The sequence below is a fragment of the Bos javanicus genome, chromosome 17 (genome assembly GCF_032452875.1).
Source record: "Bos javanicus breed banteng chromosome 17, ARS-OSU_banteng_1.0, whole genome shotgun sequence".
Classification (NCBI taxonomy): Eukaryota; Metazoa; Chordata; class Mammalia; order Artiodactyla; family Bovidae; genus Bos; species Bos javanicus.
Genome location: NC_083884.1, coordinates 35,903,235 through 35,921,588, shown reverse-complemented (window position 1 = coordinate 35,921,588; position 18,354 = coordinate 35,903,235). Strand labels below are relative to the sequence as shown.

Genomic DNA, 18,354 nt, shown 5'->3' with positions numbered 1-18,354 from the left:
TACATTCTTTTTCTTTATTGAGGCATAGTTGATTTATATTCTGTTAATTTCAGGTATATGAGTTTAATTCTTAAAATCAATAAGAATAAAATATTGTGAGATATGAAGTAGATTTTGCAAGTCATCTAAGGTAGTCCTTTTCTTTCTCCAGATTAGAAACTGAAATCTAGAGAGACTAGTAATCCTATTTATATTTAGATAATAATTTTTGAAAGAAAAATTACAGTGTATTTAACCACAAGCATAATTTTGTTAAAGATTATTTTGGGGGTGATTTTTGTGCAGGTGTAGTTCCAGATGGTACCTATGAAGTATGTTCCAGGACTACAGGACAGGCAGCTGCTGGTAAGTTTATATTTGGTATTACTTTTGCTATATGTATCAGGTAGAATTCTGCTTTTTTTAAATCTATTTTTCCTGCCTTTGTATTAGAGGATCTTTTAACTAAAACTTATTCTGTTATTCCCTAGTTTTTAAAAACTATTTTGCAATAACTAGTATATTTTTTTGAGAATTTGTTGTATTTTGTTTTTATTTATTTATTTTATTTTATTTTTAAACTTTACAATATTGTATTGGTTTTGCCAAATATCGAAATCAATCCGCCACAGGTATACATGTGTTCCCCATTGTGAACCTTCCTCCCTCCTCCCTCCCCATACCATCCCTCTGGGTCGTCCCAGTGCACCAGCCCCAAGCATCCAGTATCGTGCATCAAACCTGGACTGGCGACTCGTTCCATATATGATATTATACGTATTTCAATGCCATTCTCCCAAATCATCCCACCCTCTCCCTCTCCCACAGAGTCCAAAAGACTGTTCTATACATCAGTGTCTCTTTTGCTGTCTTGTATACAGGGATATTGTTACCATCTTTCTAAATTCCACATATATGCGTTAGTATACTGTATTGGTGTTTTTCTTTCTGGCTTACTTCATTCTGTATAATAGGCTCCAGTTTCATCCACCTCATTAGAACTGATTCAAATGTATTCTTTTTAATGGCTGAGTAATACTCCATTGTGTATATGTACCATTAGTATATTTTTATTTATTTAACAATTAATTAGACAAGACCAGTGTATAACATAACTACAAAATGTTTTGGGAAAGACAAAGATGAATAAGATATACTTTCTACTCTATAAATTTAAATTCTAACAGGGTAGTTATGGCTCTGCAGTACAACTATAAACTGTAATAAGTGATAAGCTCAATAAAATATTGATACAAAATTCCAATTGATATTGAAATTTATAGGAGGCAGATAAAATTTCTAAATTACAAAGGATACGAGATTGAGAGAAAGCTTTATGGAAGAATTAGCATTTAAACAGGGACTTGAAAGATGGATAAAATTGTTTCTTAGGCAAAAACGGAAAATATGAATAGGGAAAATTCAGGCAGAGAGAAAAATACCTGTTTTGTTAGAACACAGGTTCTAGTTAGCGTTGTCCAAATTGGCTGGAATAGTTATGTGAAAATAAGATGGGAAAAATCTTAAATCCCAAAATAAGGAGTTTGGACTTGATCTGGTGGACAATGAGAAAAGAACTGAATATTTTTGAGCAAGAAAGCAGAGGTGGCAGTATCAAAAAGGGATACTTTCATGGGTTAATTAGGAGAAAAATCTAGGAAACTGGTTAGGAGATACTATAGAAGTAATAACCTGTCTTGTCTCTGAGATAATAGCATAGTGTAAATTTTTATTATTTTGCCTGGTATAAAATTAGGGTAAGCAGGAGATATTTAAGAGCTCTTCAGATGTTGAGGAGCAGTAGAAACTGATTAAGATTAGTAGATTTCCTTTTCTCCTTATTATTCCCTCTTATCCTCCCAAACATAGTCCAAGTGCCCATCCTAAGTAAATTGTCCCAGAAAATAGCAAGGCCTGAAGTCCCCACTAACTGAAAAGGTTAGGAAATTTCCAGCAATAATGTTACAAGAAAAATGTGATAACTGAAGTAAACATACATAATGGGAGGAAGAGCACGTAAGTCTTTGTCAGGACTCTGCCTTTTTAGTGAAAACAACACACTCAAACTAGCTTAAGCAAAAGCAGGAACTTATCAAAAGAATTATTTGCAGATCACAGTTAAACTTAAAAGTGGCTGTCTTAGTGAAGAGAAGGAACCAGGTCAGTTCAAGTTAGTCTAGAAACAAGATTGCAGCTGTCACCGGGGCGCTTTCCAGCTCTTGTCTTTTCTTCATTCTGGCTGCCCACATTTTCTTACTGCTGACGTCCTTACACGTGGCATGAAACACAGCTGCCAACAGCTCATGAACCTCATTTCCCCACCCTCAGTTACTAGAAAGGGACCATATTTTCTCAAGTCTAAGAAAGGATTCTTAGCTTTCCAACTTTGACCCTTACTTAGACTGATTATCTAATTAATTCTGGCTAATGAGGGAGGCTCATGCCAATCCTGCTATAGACACAGGAAGGCAAATGAACGTGGGGCTTGGGGAGGGGGGAATAGGTCACTTGGGGAAAGTAGAGTGCTGCACAGAGGAAGCAGTAATTACACACCATATCACAAGCAAATCAGCCCCATAGTCTCACGTTTCTGACAGAACTATGAGAGAGATTTGTTACTACACAGGGCCATCGTCCATTTTATTCCTTGAATGTAGAATTATTTAAATTTCTATACTTAAGACTTACCAAAAATGCCTCTTCTTTATTTAAACAGAAAGTAGTAGTGCTGGAACCTGGACACTCAACGTATTGTGGAAAATGTGTGGGATTGATGTCCACATGGATCCTAACATTGGGAAAAGACTGAATGCTCTGGGTAACACCCTTACGACTCTGACAGGAGAAGAAGACATAGATGACATTGCTGATCTAAACTCAGTGAATATAGCTGACTTGTCCGATGAGGATGAAGTTGACACTATGTCTCCCACTATCCATACTGTAAGTAAATTCACACTGTTAGACTTTTTCAAGACTGGCTTTTACCCTGTGAAAGGGATATTATTAAATCATTGTTACTTATTATAGTTGCTAATTGTGAAGGAAGAAAGGTTGTGGTGGTTCTTTGTACCTACATTTATATAATTTTTTTGTATTTCATAATATTGTCTTTGAATTGCTTGTTTCATAATGACTGTCAGCCAGCTTGTGCCTTAACCTACAGATAACACATTAACAATAAAAGCAACCTCTTTTAACTACTGTATCATGAATTAGTTTTGTTCTTGGAAAGAAAATTTTATTTATTTATTTTTTAATTTTATTTTTAAACTTTACAAATTATATTAGTTTATTTAAAAAGTTAACGTTACTGTTTATTGTTTAGAGTTCAGATGGAAGTGCAGTAAGTGGAGATGGCCACAAGCTCACCTTTGGGCAGCGACTTGTAAATCACCTACTAGGCCTCAGGCCCCCACATCAGCGCTATTCTGTTCCTGCAGAGTATCTATGTGACCCAGACATGTGGGCCTCCCCTCAGTCTAGCCAGTCCCATTTGAAAGCATGCAGAGCTCACTCATGGGGAAATGTAGGTAGCAACTAGATTCCTTATGAAAATGAAGGGGTTTGAATCACTGGAGAATTCCAATCATCTTACTTAACATAGATCGCTTTGATTCCTGCATGCTTCTTTTGATTTAAGGTGCTATTTCTGTGATAAGATAAGATTTGCTTTGTGACCTGGGGGTGTTACTTTTGACAGACATGCTTTTGATTTTTCAGGAAGCTGTTGATTATAGAAGACAAGGAGCATCTGGTAGCCAGCCAGGAGAACTTAGAGGAAGAAAAATTATGAAGCGTATAGTAGATATCCGAGAATTGAATGAACAGGCCAAAGTAATAGATGATCTTAAGTATGTATAATGATTTTTAATTCAGTATAATATACTCTAATAATAGAACCCTGAGATTTTAAATGAGAAGGGAACTGGATTGGAGCTAGTACAACCCCCTTTAGTTAAGTAAATGAGATCACCAAGGTCCAGAGAAGTTTGGTAATTTGTGTGAGATCATACATTCATTAGTAATAAAGCTGAAAACATTAGTCTAGTGCTTATCACAGCTCCCCATTTCTGAGCATTTTAAGACTGACTTTATGTCGCATATATGCATCTCTACATGTCTATTTACATGTATCTTTACATACATATATATGTGTGAGTGTTTTGCTAACAATATTTTTGGAATGTGAATGTTTGAAGAGAGGAAGCAAGTTTAGAATTTATTAAGTACTTATTGTGAATCTAGCATCTTATCTCAATTTAATCCTCACAACATTTCTGCAAGATTAGATGGCATTATCCAAACTTTATAGATAAGAAAATTGGCTCAGGGAGATTTAAAAATCAGAATTTGAACTTGTCTTTGTCTGAATTCAAACTTCGTACTTTTTTTTGTTTGCCTGTTTTAGCAGGTCACTAGAACTGAAGTGAGTCTAGGGCAAGTCAAGAGCAGGGAGTAGGTGGTACTAATTTTTTTATCTGTTGCTTACTATATAGTACTGACTAGATCATACTTGTTCTGTAAAGGCTAAATATTCTTCTTGCCAAACTTCATAATTTTGTTTCCCCCCAGGGTGGTAGTCATACTTCAGCTTTTCTAATTTTGGTACACCTGTATCTGTGGGGGTTTTTTGTATTCAAGGATTTAACAGAAATGTATGCAATATGTAGTGAAAGTTATTCTCTAAAAACTTTTCTGTAAAATCAGTTACAATGATTCATATTTTCTTGTTGACTTATGTTACAGTTTGAGTTTTGTAATCAGTGGAAAAAATGACTTGTAGCAAAGTATACTTCCTCTAAAATCTTTTCTGAAACTTACAATTATACATAAAATTTTACATACAGATATTATTCTGCAGAGCAGTTCCATAGCTTTTGTAAGATTATTAAAGAGACTTCTTGATGTAGAAACAGATAAGAACCATTTCATAAAACATTAAAGACAGTTTTTCCTTTTTTTTTTTTTTTTTAACAGTTTGCCAGGTATGGGTATTAACATTATGAAGAGTTTTGGCCTGTCCATGCATAATCTTTGATAGTCTGATAAGTTAAAGAATCAAAAAGGAGCAAGTAAAACTTATTCTTTCTTTGTTAACTGTTTACACTAACTGCCATATTTGTTTTGCATCCAGAAAATTAGGTGCAAGTGAAGGAACTATAAACCAGGAGATTCAACGTTATCAACAGTTAGAATCTGTTGCCGTGAATGATATTAGAAGAGATGTTCGTAAAAAGTTACGGAGGTCCAGTATGCGAGTGAGTAAACAAAGAGGATTTTATTTAACTATATTATTTAAAAAATGCTTTTATTTTATGAAAGCTATGATGAGTTATGTTGTTCTCTTGCCTTCTCCATTGCTGGTGATAACACTTGATTTTTATACCTCATGTTTACTATGTACTAAGCACTGTTTAAAGCACTTTACACTTAACAACCCATTAAATCTTTATAACAACTCTATGTGTTAGCTTGTATCATTGAATATTTTCCCCATGTTAAAGATGAGGAAACTGAGGCACAGAGAACTCAAGTAACTTCACCAAGGTTACACAGCCAGTAATTCCAATGGAGCCAAGATTCAAACTCAAACAGTGGGATTCTACAGGTTATGCCCTTAGCCACTGTGTTTTCTTTGACTATGCCTTTGACTGTGTGGATCACAATAAACTGGAAAATCCTGAAAGAGATGGGAATACCAGACCACCTGATCTGCCTCTTGAGAAATTTGTAAGCAGGTCAGGAAGCAACAGTTAGAACTGGACATGGAACAACAGACTGGTTCCAAATAGGAAAAGGAGTACGTCAAGGCTGTATATTGTCACCCTGCTTATCATGAGAAATGCTGGACTGGAAGAAGCACAAGCTGGAATCAAGATTTCCGGGAGAAATATCCATAATGTCAGATATGCAGATGACACCACCCTTATGGCAGAAAGTGAAGAGGAACTAAAAAGCCTCTTGATGAAAGTGAAAGTGGAGAGTGAAAAAGTTGGCTTAAAGCTCAACATTCAGAAAACGAAGATCATGGCATCCGGTCCCATCACTTCATGGGAAATAGATGGGGAAACAGTGGAAACAGTGTCAGACTGTATTTTTCTGGGCTCCAAAATCACTACAGATGGTGACTGCAGCCATGAAATTAAAAGACGCTTACTCCTTGGAAGGAAAGTTATGACCAACCTAGATAGCATATTCAAAAGCAGAGACATTACTTTGCCAACAAAGGTTCGTCTAGTCAAGGCTATGGTTTTTCCTGTGGTCATGTATGGATGTGAGAGTTGGACTGTGAAGAAAGCTGAGCGCCGAAGAACTGATGCTTTTGAACTGTGGTGTTGAAGAAGACTCTTGAGAGTCCCTTGGACTACAAGGAGATCCAACCAGTCCATTCTGAAGGAGATCAGCCCTGGGATTTCTTTGGAAGGAATGATGCTAAAGCTGAAACTCCAGTATTTTGGCCACCTCATTCGAAGAGTTGACTGATTGGAAAAGACTCTGATGCTGGGAGGGATTGGGGGCAAGAGGAGAAGGGGACGACAGAGGATGAGATGGCTGGATGGCATCACTGACTCGATGGACATGAGTCTGAGTGAACTCCGGGAGTTGGTGATGGACAGGGAGGCCTGGCGTGCTTCGATTCATGGAGTCACAAAGAATTGGACACGACTGAGCGACAAATCTGATCTGATCTGATCATAAAGTCATACTCTCTTTTTTGACTCTAAGTCAAATGTGAAATCTTGAAATGTCCATTCTACCCCATCCCATTATCCACAGCTGACTTTACTCTTAGCCACTGCATACTCGCAGCACTTTACTCTTACCTTTATTATTTGCATGTTTAGTTGCCCTTACTAGAGTTTGAGTCTCTTAAATGACAAGTTATTTATCTTTGACCCTACCATCTACCACACTCTCGGATTTAGCCTAGTTGCTGAACAACTGAAATAAATATAGTAGAAAATAATTATAAAACTTGAAGTAGAGGTAGATAGCTTTGGGTCAAGGTGGTCTTCTTAGTAGAAGAACTAAATATTTTAAAATATAGTCAGCAGAACCCTCCATTAACCAGAATAAGGTTTTGAGTACCAATACATAAGAACTGATAAAATCAGAGCTGCTAAGGTTAGAGGAAGCGGGGAAGGCTTCAGGGATCCTTAGTTCATTGGCTTGAGCTGTCTTTCCTTGGTCACCACCAGAGTCGCAGACAACCTCATTTGAATACTGTTCTAAATTATTTGAATTAGGGAAAATTCAACTTAATATTCATCACTGGCTTCTGATGGTACTAAATGGACAGTGATGATCAGTAGTATATAACTTTAAAGTTTATGACACTATGTACTTCACAGTCATGTGAAGTAAGTACATAGTGTTAATGTTGCTTGCATACTATTTATAAATTAGTTTATACTTGGCCTAACTTTAAAAAATAAAACTAGGTAGAGAGGATTAGGGAAATTATTGAAATTACATCTATGTTCTTAACATTTGTCAAATTTGTCAATTCCCTTTTAATTCTACTCAGTTCCCTTTTAATCCTCTTGCTTTCTTATCTCCATTATTAGACTTTTTAATATCCAGTCTCTCCAAACTACAAATTTGAAGAAGGATTTAGAGACAAGGAGGGTGTTCCAGTTACCACTTCCTTTCCTTTTCTGTAATTAAAAGCTCTCTTGGTGGGGTAGTACTTGAAATGATTAGTGTCACTCTCTCCCTCACCTTTCTCCCAGAGTCTTTTTTCCAATTCTCATTTCTTTTCTTACTGTTTTCTTTTTTTCTCCTGATTTCTGTACCTCTCAGCCTTGCTCCCAGTCTTTCCTCTCAGGTCAGCTAGCGTCTCTTATTTTCCTTGTACGAGGAACTGACATGTGGACTGAAGAGTAGCTGATTCCTGCTGTACTCTGATCCATCTCTGTTGTTAAGTGATATTTAAAGTCACAATTTAAGATAACTTGTTATTGATCTGAAGGAGACTAACTTGTTAACTAGCAGAAAATTTTGTCTCAAGTCAGATATTGTAACAGTTAAAGTCACCCTATTTCTTTCCCCTTTCAATAGGCTGCTTCTCTAAAGGATAAGTGGGGTTTGGGTTACAAACCAAGTTACAGCAGATCGAAAAGCATTTCAGCTTCTGGAAGACCACCTCTTAAGCGAATGGAAAGGGCAAGGTAATATATTTCAATCGATGAAACAGTAATAAAATTGCTAACTCTTTTACCAAAGTTCACTACTTATTTATTTTGTTCTAATTGGGGAAATTACAAAATTAAGGTAGCAAATGGATGCTGTCAGTATAAGAAGTTTGAGGAATTCTGTCTCATTTAAATACACTTTTATATTATAAAAGTCATTGTGTACTTTTTAGTATGAAGTACATTGCCATTTAGACAAATTTATGTGTAAACTTATAGAAATGAATATTTGCATATTAGTAACTGTAGCTTTAAATTTGTCACTGTAGAAAAGTTCTTTTATATGGAAAAATGTAAATTTTATATATTATAGAAAAATATACAGAAAAATATAGTTTTACTAGTGAAAAAAAAAACACTACAGGGACTTCCCTGGTGGTCCAGTGGTTAAGACTTTGCCTTCCAATGCAGGGGGTGGAGGTTTGATCCTTGGTCAGGGAACTAAGATCCCACATGCCTTGTAGCCAAAAAAACAAAACCTAAAACAACAGAAGCAATATTGTAACAAATTCAATAAAGATTTTAGTCCACATCACATACACACACACACAAACAACAACAAAAAAAAGAAACCTTAAAAACACTAGGTAATAAATATAAATTGTTTTTTATAAGGTTTGGTTTTAGAAAACCTTGTGTTAATCAAAGCAGTGAATTTTGTTTTATGTGATGCTAAAGATTAACACTGACATTGAAGTCGCTCAGTCATGACTGATTCTTTGCGACACCGTGGACTGTAGCCTACCAGGCTGCTCCGTCCATGAAATTTTCCAGGCAAGAGCACTGGAGTGGGTTGCCATTTCCTTCTCCAGGAGATCTTCCTGCCCCAGGGATCGAACCCTGGTCTCCCGCATTGTAGGCAGATGCTTTACCATCTGAGCCACCAGGGAAGTCTCTAAAGATTAAGGAGTACCAAAAGTTCAATCCTTGGATAAAGTAAATATTTAGAAATAAAGTGTTAATGTCATTAATCAGACTTTTATAAAAGTTCAGGGTTTTTTTAAGAATATTAATGTTTAATAATCTTATATTTTACTTATAGTTCTCGAGTAGGAGAAACTGAGGAGCTCCCAGAAATCCGTGTGGATGCAGCATCTCCTGGACCCAGAGTCACTTTCAATATCCAAGATACAGTAAGAGAGAGACTATTTGTTGGTGATATACAGTGCTAAAGAATCTTTAGTAATTATGAAATTATATGAGTTACTCAGTTTAGAAATACTAATTCCTACAAGTGGAAGTATGGATTGTGATGGTTAAAGTCTCTGTACTTTACCAAATAGGGCTCTGCCCAAATGCTATCATTTGAGAGCCGTACTGTAAGTATTAGTGTTCTGTGTATAGAGTAGTCTCCATACTGCTTGCTCATAAGTAGAAACGTTTTGCTGAATAATTTCTTTCAAGTTCAGTTCCACATTAAACTAGGTATTTTATACAAATGTAAATGTTTTTTATTTAATTTATTTTATTATTTATGTACTTTAGCTCAGAATATATAGAAATAATATCAGAAACTAGTAGTCAAAAAGTCAGTTTCAAAGCATGTTAAAATTTATGTTAAAATGTTTGTTCTTTTTTTGTTGTTTACTTTTAAAACATTGGTTTTTTTACTTTTCATAAATTTTTATAAATTTTCTTATTATTTTAATTAAGTTGAAAAAAACAGTATGGGGAAGTGCACCACAATCCAGCTGTCCTGGGGAAGGGTATTTTCAGGTACTTTTTAAGAACAACATAAGTTTTCCTTTAAAATTATTTAACCACTCTGAAAATCTGCTTTCAAAATGTCTTCCTCTCATTTTCATACTAAACTCAGATCTTGAAAATATTTTACATAAAGCTTTAAAATGATTGAATTTTTTTATCATGTATATTTCATAAACTTATGCATGAATATATTTTAGTTCTGTACTTATAATTTAATAGTAATTATTTAACCTCAAAAATTAAAGGACTAAATCAGTGTACCAAATTAATGAAATCATAAACCAAAAACTGCCATATATTAGTTATTTGCTAATCTTTAAGTGAATCTCTTTTTCCCTACATTCATCTATAAAAAGAATCTTTAAAAAAAATGAGTTACCTAATTCAAACTAGAATCAAACTATCTTAGAATAACAAATTAATTATTGAATATTATTTATTGAATCACTGATATAAAAAAGCATATATAAAAGTATTAAAAATTATGTTCGAAACAGTATAGAATGTGCTACACAATCATTTATAAGTTAAATTGACACCTTTAACCACATGTTTTCCCTAAATATAGTTGTAAGAGTAAAATTTAATTTTAAAATTGTAATTGTATAGTAGGTGTATAAATCTTTGTCTAGAAATTTTCCACCAAGTTACATTTAAAAGCTGGAACTTACTCCACATTTGTTTTGTTTCACTTCCCCCACTCTTTTAAGATAGCCTCAATATATATCCCATAGTTCCACTGAATTTAGTCAAGCTAAATTGTTTTAGAATTATTCAGTTGTAATAGAGTAAGCTTGACAGACATGTCCTGTTTTCTAAAACTGAACTTGGAAATAAATCATTTATAGTGAATTGAATAGATTCTACAAATTTATTATTTCACCTGTCCACCATTTTTTAAATCAAGAAAATTGACATGTAACATTATTTTCAAATGTACAGCATAATTATTTGATATATGTATATACTGTGAAATGACTGATTTATTCTTAAAGGCATTAATATTTGAATTGATTCAAGTCCTGTGTCTAAATTGTGTATGCTATTTATAAAAAACAGTATATAAAAATAATGTTACAAAATAGATCATTAAGCATGGTTAAATAGAAAGTGAAAGTTAAAGAAGCTCAGTTGTGTCAGATTCTTTGCAACCCCAAGTTTTTACAGTCCATGGAATTCTCCAGGTCAGAATACTAGAGTCAGTAGCCTTTCCTTTCTCCAGGGGATCTTCCCCACCCAGGGATCGAACCCACGTCTCCCACATTGCAGGCAGATTCTTTACCAGCTGAGCCACAAGGAAAGCCTGGTTAAATAGAAAATAAATATAAAACACAGGGATATTTATCTACATAAACTCTTAGCACAGCTTTAAAGAATCAAAGATTTTCTTATAAAATATGACTGACTTATTTACTAAATGATGTTTTGAAGAAAAGCTATAAAGAAAATCTAGATTCTGCAAATGTTTGAAATTTTGATTATAGGATTTCACTATGCATCTAATGGTAGTATCAATAAATTTACCTTGCACATTATACATTTCAAAGGCTTGTCACATTCTCAAAGAATATGTAAGCAACTCTCAAAACTTGGAATCAAAATTAGGACACAGAAGTTTGGGTTTTTTTTTTTTTTTGCCTACTTAAATGAGATGGCCTCATGGTACCATCCTCAGGGAACAAAATTATATTTATACAAACTATTCACCTTAAAATATAGGATTCTTACATTGGATTGGCTGACATGCTTAATTATGTAACTATTTACACATCTTTCTTCATCCCTTTAAGGGCCTGTTTTAAAAAGATATATCCACAAAAAGTATTCTAGAAGCACAAAGTGCATTCTGTACTAACACCAGCATGCTCTTCCATCATTAATTGCTCTCTTGACCTTGTTATTTAAAGTTGATCACCTTGTTTCCTCTTGTCTCCATACTATGATTAACTATTCTTTAAAGAATTATAGTATGTACTAATCAACATGATGCTACATGCTTACATAAAGTAAAATTTCACTCTGATTTTTAGTGTGTCAGTGGTATGACTTTCTGTGGTTTGAACTTCTTCCTTCCTTGTTTTGTATACCATTTCATATGTTCACAGAGCTGACTTTTCAGTTCAGAGTGAGGAAATCCCATTTTGAGATTTTAAATGCTTAAACATGTATTCTTTCTTTTTCTTTTTTAACTTGAAAAGAGGTTTGTAATATGAACCTGATTCATGTTTTCTCTCTTTACATTCAGTTTCCAGAGGAGACAGAGTTGGACCTCTTGTCAGTAACCATTGAAGGTCCTTCCCATTATTCATCAAATAGTGAAGGATCATATTCCATGTTCAGTTCTCCCAAAACCCCAGGAGGCTTTTCACCAGGCATTTCTTTCCAGTCTGAAGAGGGTCGACGGGATGACAGTTTGTCTTCTACCAGTGAAGATTCTGAGAAAGATGAAAAGGATGACGACCACGAGAGGGAAAGGTTTTATATTTACAGGAAACCCTCGTGAGTAGTAGCCTTTTTGTTTTAAAATCCTTAGGCAGTACCTTAGAACTGAGGCTAAAACATTTTACAACTGTTAATGTTTACAGAAAAACAAATAAATCTTACTGTGCTTAGCCAGAGTGAGACTGAGACATATCCATGATTTACTAATATAATCTAGCTCCATATAGCATTATTGTTTTCTCCGCCCCCCCTTTTTTTAATAAAATCTGGAAAGTAGAATTTAAATTTTACAGTTTGTGAAATGAAATCTCCTCCAAAATGTACAATGTAGGTCATATTCTGATATTCAGACTCTTTATTAGCCAGTGATTGTGCCTGTGTCCCAAGTACTTAGCACATTGCCTGGCACATAATAATTCTTCAGTACATAGTTGTTGAATAAAGTGTGACTCCATTAAACTTACGAAACACCTCAGTTAGTAAGAGCTATCTGGGTAATTTGTGTGAATTTATAAAATACTAAAATTTATTTACAGACTTTATTTCCAAAGTTATTTGGCTCAAACAGTAAAGAATCTGCCTGCAATGCAGTAAACCTGGGTTCGATCCCTGGGTCAGGAAAATCCCCTGGAGGATGGCATGACAACCCACTCCAGTATTCTTGCCTGGAGAATCCCATGGACAGAGGATCCTGGCAGGCTACAGTCCATGGGGTCACAAAGAGTTGGACATAACTGAGCAACTAACACTTTCATTGCTCACATAACATGTTGGAAAATAGTTTGCTGAAAACTCTTCCCATTTTACTACAATATAATGACCAGCTGTTCTTTCTCTAGACATACATCTCGTAAAAAAGCAACAGGCTTTGCTGCTGTTCATCAGCTATTTACAGAACGCTGGCCAACAGCCCCAGCCAACAGAAGTCTTAGTGGCACAGCTACAGAGAGAAATATTGACTTTGAACTTGATATTCGAGTTGAAATTGATAGTGGAAAATGTGTGCTCCACCCAACCACACTTCTACAAGAACATGATGATATAAGCTTGAGAAGGTAAGATATTGGTCAGAAAGGGGTACATATAACTTCATTTGTTAGGAATACTATTTATATATCACTAATCATAACAAACATTTCTCCCCACATCCCAAAATGCAGATTTAAAGAGTATTTTTAATCATAGTTGGAATGTTTGAGTGTTCATTTGTATATCATTCTATTTCCTTAAGCAAATGTAAAATATTTTTTGGTGATTAGAAATGGATGACTGATTTAGATTCTGCAAATTTGTTAATTTAAACAGTTTTATCTTTGGAATTCTCCAAGTATGAATTTCTTACTTAGTCCCTATCCTTTTATTCACATTTCTGTTTCAAAGAATGGTACAATACTCAAAGGTGTCTTGTTATTGAGAGTTTGATGAATTCATAAAGAAATAAGAAAGATTGGGAAGCAATTGAACAAAGAGGCCTCAGAACACTGGAATGTTGCTCAGGCTGTAACAGTAGCTTTACCACGTTTCCATCATTGAAGAAATAGTTGTATAAACAGGCCTAAAGTTAGATTAGTTTTTCTTTGAATTTCTGTTTTGCTTTTCCTTCCTAATCTACAAAAAAATTAGAGAAAATAATAGTATTAATAATCTAGTGGATGAGTAAAAAATGCGTGGAAATGCAGGTAAAACATGTAGGAAGAATGCTGACAGTTGTTGAAGCTGGGAGATGGGCCCATGGGGGTTCATTCTACCATTCCATTTACATTTATATGTTTGTAATTTTCTATAATAAAAGATTTTTAAATGTCTCATTGTCTAATGAAGATTTTTATACAATGAGATGACAAAAAGGCAGTATAACCAGTTAAAGTCTTAGAAGTGTAATAGTGATGATAAAAAGAATGTTAATTTAGTTTTGGTTGAACTGCAATAAGCCAAAATAAACTTCTGGTATTCAGCTATATTTACCTACCTGCGTAAAGAGTAGTTTCATTTGGTTCAGCCTTCGTTTGGAAGAGTTGTGACCTCAGGAAAGGACAAAGGTAACTGCCCTGTATAGTTATGGAACATACAACATAAACCTTACCCATGCAAGGATTAGCCAGGTTAGCTAGAGATAATGACGAGCCTCACTTTTTCAACTTTATTAATAGAAATTTGACTTTAAACAACATAAGAGAAATGTCTTTCAAAAAGATAAAAAAAACCATTTTTCTCTTTTTATAGGAGTTATGACAGAAGTTCCAGAAGTTTAGATCAAGAATCTCCTTCCAAAAAGAAGAAGTTTCAAACTAATTATGCTTCTACCACCCATTTAATGACTGGCAAGAAAGTGCCATCATCTCTACAAACAAAGCCCAGTGACTTAGAAACAACAGTGTTTTATATTCCTGGGGTTGATGTAAAGGTAAAAATCTAAATATCTAGAATAAGAAATTAGATTATTAGTAGCCAGGTTTATTTCCTATCATATATATTCTTCCTTCACTGCTGCTGCTGCTGCTAAGTCGCTTCAGTCGTGTCTGACACTAGTTACATTAAAATGAGACTTTCTGAAGTTTTCTCTAATGTAGCTGTATTCTGAACATGAGACCTTCTAAATTGCACATTGCCCCATGTGCATGAAATTTTGACAGGAAGAAGTTTTTTTTTTTTTTTAATTTAAATTTATTTATTTTAATTAGAGGCTAATTACTTTACAATATTGTATTGGTTTTGCCATACATCAACATGAATCCGCCACGGGTGTACACGTGTTCCCAATCCTGAACCCCCTCCCACCTCCCTTCCCATACCATCCCTCTGGGTCATCCCAGTGCACCATCTTCAAGCATCCTGTATCCTGCAATCAAACCTGGACTAGCAATTCGTTTCTTATATGATATTATACATTTTTCAGTGCCATTCTCCCAAATTACCCTCCCCCTCTCTCTCCCACAGAGTCCAAAAGACTGTTCTATCCATCTGTGTCTCTTTTGCTGGGTTATCGTTACCATCTTTCTAAATTCCACATATATGCGTTAGTATACTGTATTGGTGTTTTTCTTTCTGGCTTACTTCACTCTGTATAATCGGCTCCAGTTTCATCCACCTCATTAGAACTGGTTCAAATGTATTCTATTTAATGGCTGAGTAATACTCCATTGTGTATATGTACCACAGCTTTCTTATCCATTTATCTGCTGATGGACATCTAGGTTGCTTCCATGTCCTGGCTATTATAAACAGTGCTGCAATGAACATTGAGGTACATGTGTCTCTTTCCATTCTGGTTTCCTCGGTGTGTATACCCAGCAGTGGGATTGCTGGGTCGTATGGCAGTTCTATTTCCAGTTTTTTAAGGAATCTCCACACTGTTCTTCATAGTGGCTGTACTAGTTTGCATTCCCACCAACAGTATAAGAGGGTTCCCTTTTTTCCACATCCTCTCCAGCATTTATTGCTTGTAGACTTTTGGATTGCAGCCATTCTGACTGGCATGAAATGGTACCTCATAGTGGTTTTGATTTGCATTTCTCTGATAATGAGTGATGTTGAGCATCTTTTCATGTGTTTGTTAGCCATCTGTATGTCTTCTTTGGAGAAATGTCTATTTAGTTCTTTGGCCTATTTTTTGATTGGGTCGTTTATTTTTCTGGAATTGAGCTGTAGGAGTTGCTTGTATATTTTTGAGATTAGTTGTTTGTCAGTTGCTTCATTTGCTATTATTTTCTCCCATTCTGAAGGCTGTCTTTTCACCTTGCTTATAGTTTCTTTTGTTGTGCAGAAGCTTTTTAATTTTAATTAGATCTCATTTATTTATTTTTGCTTTTATTTCCAATATTCTGGGAGGTGGGTCATAGAGGACCCTGCTGTGATTTATGTCGGAGAGTGTTTTGCCTATGTTCTTCTCTAAGAGTTTTATAGTTTCTGGTCTTACGTTTAGATCTTTAATCCATTTTGAGTTTATTTTTGTGTTTGGTGTTAGAAAGTGTTCTAGTGGTTGACCAGTTTTCCCAGCACCACTTGTTAAAGAGATTGTCTTTTCACCATTGGATATTCTTGCCTCCTTTGTCAAAGATAAGGTGTCCATAGGTGCGTGGGTTTATCTCTGGGCTTTCTATTTTGTTCCATTGATCTGTATCTCTGTCTTTGTGCCAGTACCATACTGCTTGATGACTGTGGCTTTGTAGTAGAGCCTGAAGTCAGGTAGGTTGATTCCTCCAGTTCCATTCTTCTTTCTCAAGATTGCTTTGGCTATTCGAGGTTTTTTTGTATTTCCATACAAATTGTGAAATTATTTGTTCTAGCTCTGTGAAAAATACTATTGGTAGCTTGATCAGGATTGCATTGAATCTATAGATTGCTTTGGGTAGTATACTCATTTTCACTATATTGATTCTTCCAATCCATGAACATGGTATATTTCTCCATCTATTAGTGTCCTCTTTGATTTCTTTCACCAGTGTTTTATAGTTTTCTATTTATAGGTCTTTAGTATCTTAAACATTGATATTCATGTTTGCGAAACATTGCCTAGTGCAACTTTTTTAGATTCTAGAATTATATATTCCTAGAATGTTAAGCTAGAAAGAATTTAAAATAGTATCTGGGATGACCTATTTTCACCTTAAAAATGAAAAAAGCTAATAAGAAATTTGCTAGAATCACAAAGCTAACTTGAAAAATCTTCTGGTTCCTGGATCAGTGTTCTTTCTGCCATGTTTTAGTACATTTTTTTGTTTTCCTCATGTGCATAATTTTAATTTTGGAAGTTTATTTGTTTCAATACAGTTGCATTACAATTCCAAGACTCTAAAGACCGAATCACCTAATGCCTCCAGAGGATCTTCCTTGCCACGAACACTCTCTAAAGAGTCCAAGCTGTATGGTATGAAAGATAGTGCAACATCTCCTCCTTCTCCTCCTTTACCTTGCACTGTCCAGAGCAAGACTAACACCTTACTTCCTCCCCAACCCCCACCTATTCCCTCAGGTATTTAAGGAAAATATACTTTAATTTTTTTCATAAATTAATTTCAAGTCATCACCTACTTGCTCTAGTAAGACTTTCAAATTCACATGTTTAAGAAAAAAGGACTTAGACTTGCCAATAATGACTGTACAAAATTCATGTATGGAAGTGTAAGCTAATTCCTTTTGCCTAGTTTTCAAATTGCTGTTACCTTAGAATATCAGTTTTTACTTAATTTTTTAGATCTCTGTATATTTAGAAAGTCTTATATAGCTCAAATTTGGGAGCTTATGATCTAGATGGAAACATCAGACTTACATATTTAAGACAGAATACATTGAACTTAAACCATATTTATTATCTATTATTGCATAACAAATTATCCCAAACTTAGTGGCTTATAATCTTAGACATAGTTTCTATGGATCAGAAATTCAGAAGCAGTGGGGCTGAGTGCATCTAACTTCACAGTTTTCTATGAAGTTGCAGTCAGGATGTTGGCTAGGGATACAGTCATCCAAATGCTTGACTGGGTCTGGAAAATCTGCTTCCATCTTATCCCATTCACATGGCTGACAAGCTGGTGCTTTAGTTTCTCCCCACATGACTGGGCTGCTTGGGTGTTCTCATGACATGGCAGCTGACATTCCCTCAAAAGGAGTGATACAAAAGAATACATGGCTGAAGCTGCAATATCTTCCATGCCTTAGTCTCAGGAGTCACATACTATCATTTCCACATATCTTATTGATCATATAGGTGACTCTTATTCAGTGTGGGAGGGAACTACACAAGAGCATTAGTACCAGGAGAAAGGACCATTGGAAGTTATTTTGGAATCTGGCTACTATACCACATGAATAATACCTTATATATATAATAGAATTTCCAAAATGGGAATATTGGGTTGGACAAGAAAAAGCTTTGAGAGATGGAACTTGATACACAAATTTTTCAAAGTAGCCAGTAATCAGGACATTGCCTAATATTTTTATATCACTTTCAAATTGACAAGACATATCTGTGTCCATTAAGTACAGGGCAGGTATTATTATCCCCATTTTATATATGAAGAAA

General features: G+C 34.9%; 1 protein-coding gene across 7 annotated transcripts in view; it reads left to right on the top strand.

Annotated features, from left to right (window-relative positions):
- Nucleotides 1-18,354, top strand: part of BLTP1 (bridge-like lipid transfer protein family member 1) — a 194,990-nt gene that overhangs the window by 150,071 nt on the left and 26,565 nt on the right. For 2 of the 7 annotated variants that reach the window (XM_061384265.1, XM_061384264.1), the window contains 12 exons: nt 286-345; nt 2,696-2,922; nt 3,308-3,508; nt 3,703-3,833; nt 5,117-5,240; nt 8,044-8,153; nt 9,220-9,310; nt 9,831-9,893; nt 12,130-12,383; nt 13,166-13,381; nt 14,550-14,730; nt 17,097-17,298. In XM_061384265.1, coding sequence (XP_061240249.1) covers nt 286-345; nt 2,696-2,922; nt 3,308-3,508; nt 3,703-3,833; nt 5,117-5,240; nt 8,044-8,153; nt 9,220-9,310; nt 9,831-9,893; nt 12,130-12,383; nt 13,166-13,381; nt 14,550-14,730; nt 17,097-17,298 — 1,860 coding nt within the window. The remainder of the gene's footprint in view (nt 1-285; nt 346-2,695; nt 2,923-3,307; nt 3,509-3,702; nt 3,834-5,116; nt 5,241-8,043; nt 8,154-9,219; nt 9,311-9,830; nt 9,894-12,129; nt 12,384-13,165; nt 13,382-14,549; nt 14,731-17,096; nt 17,299-18,354) is intronic. The other 5 variants (XM_061384266.1, XM_061384268.1, XM_061384267.1 and 2 more) reach the window with 5 other exon arrangements.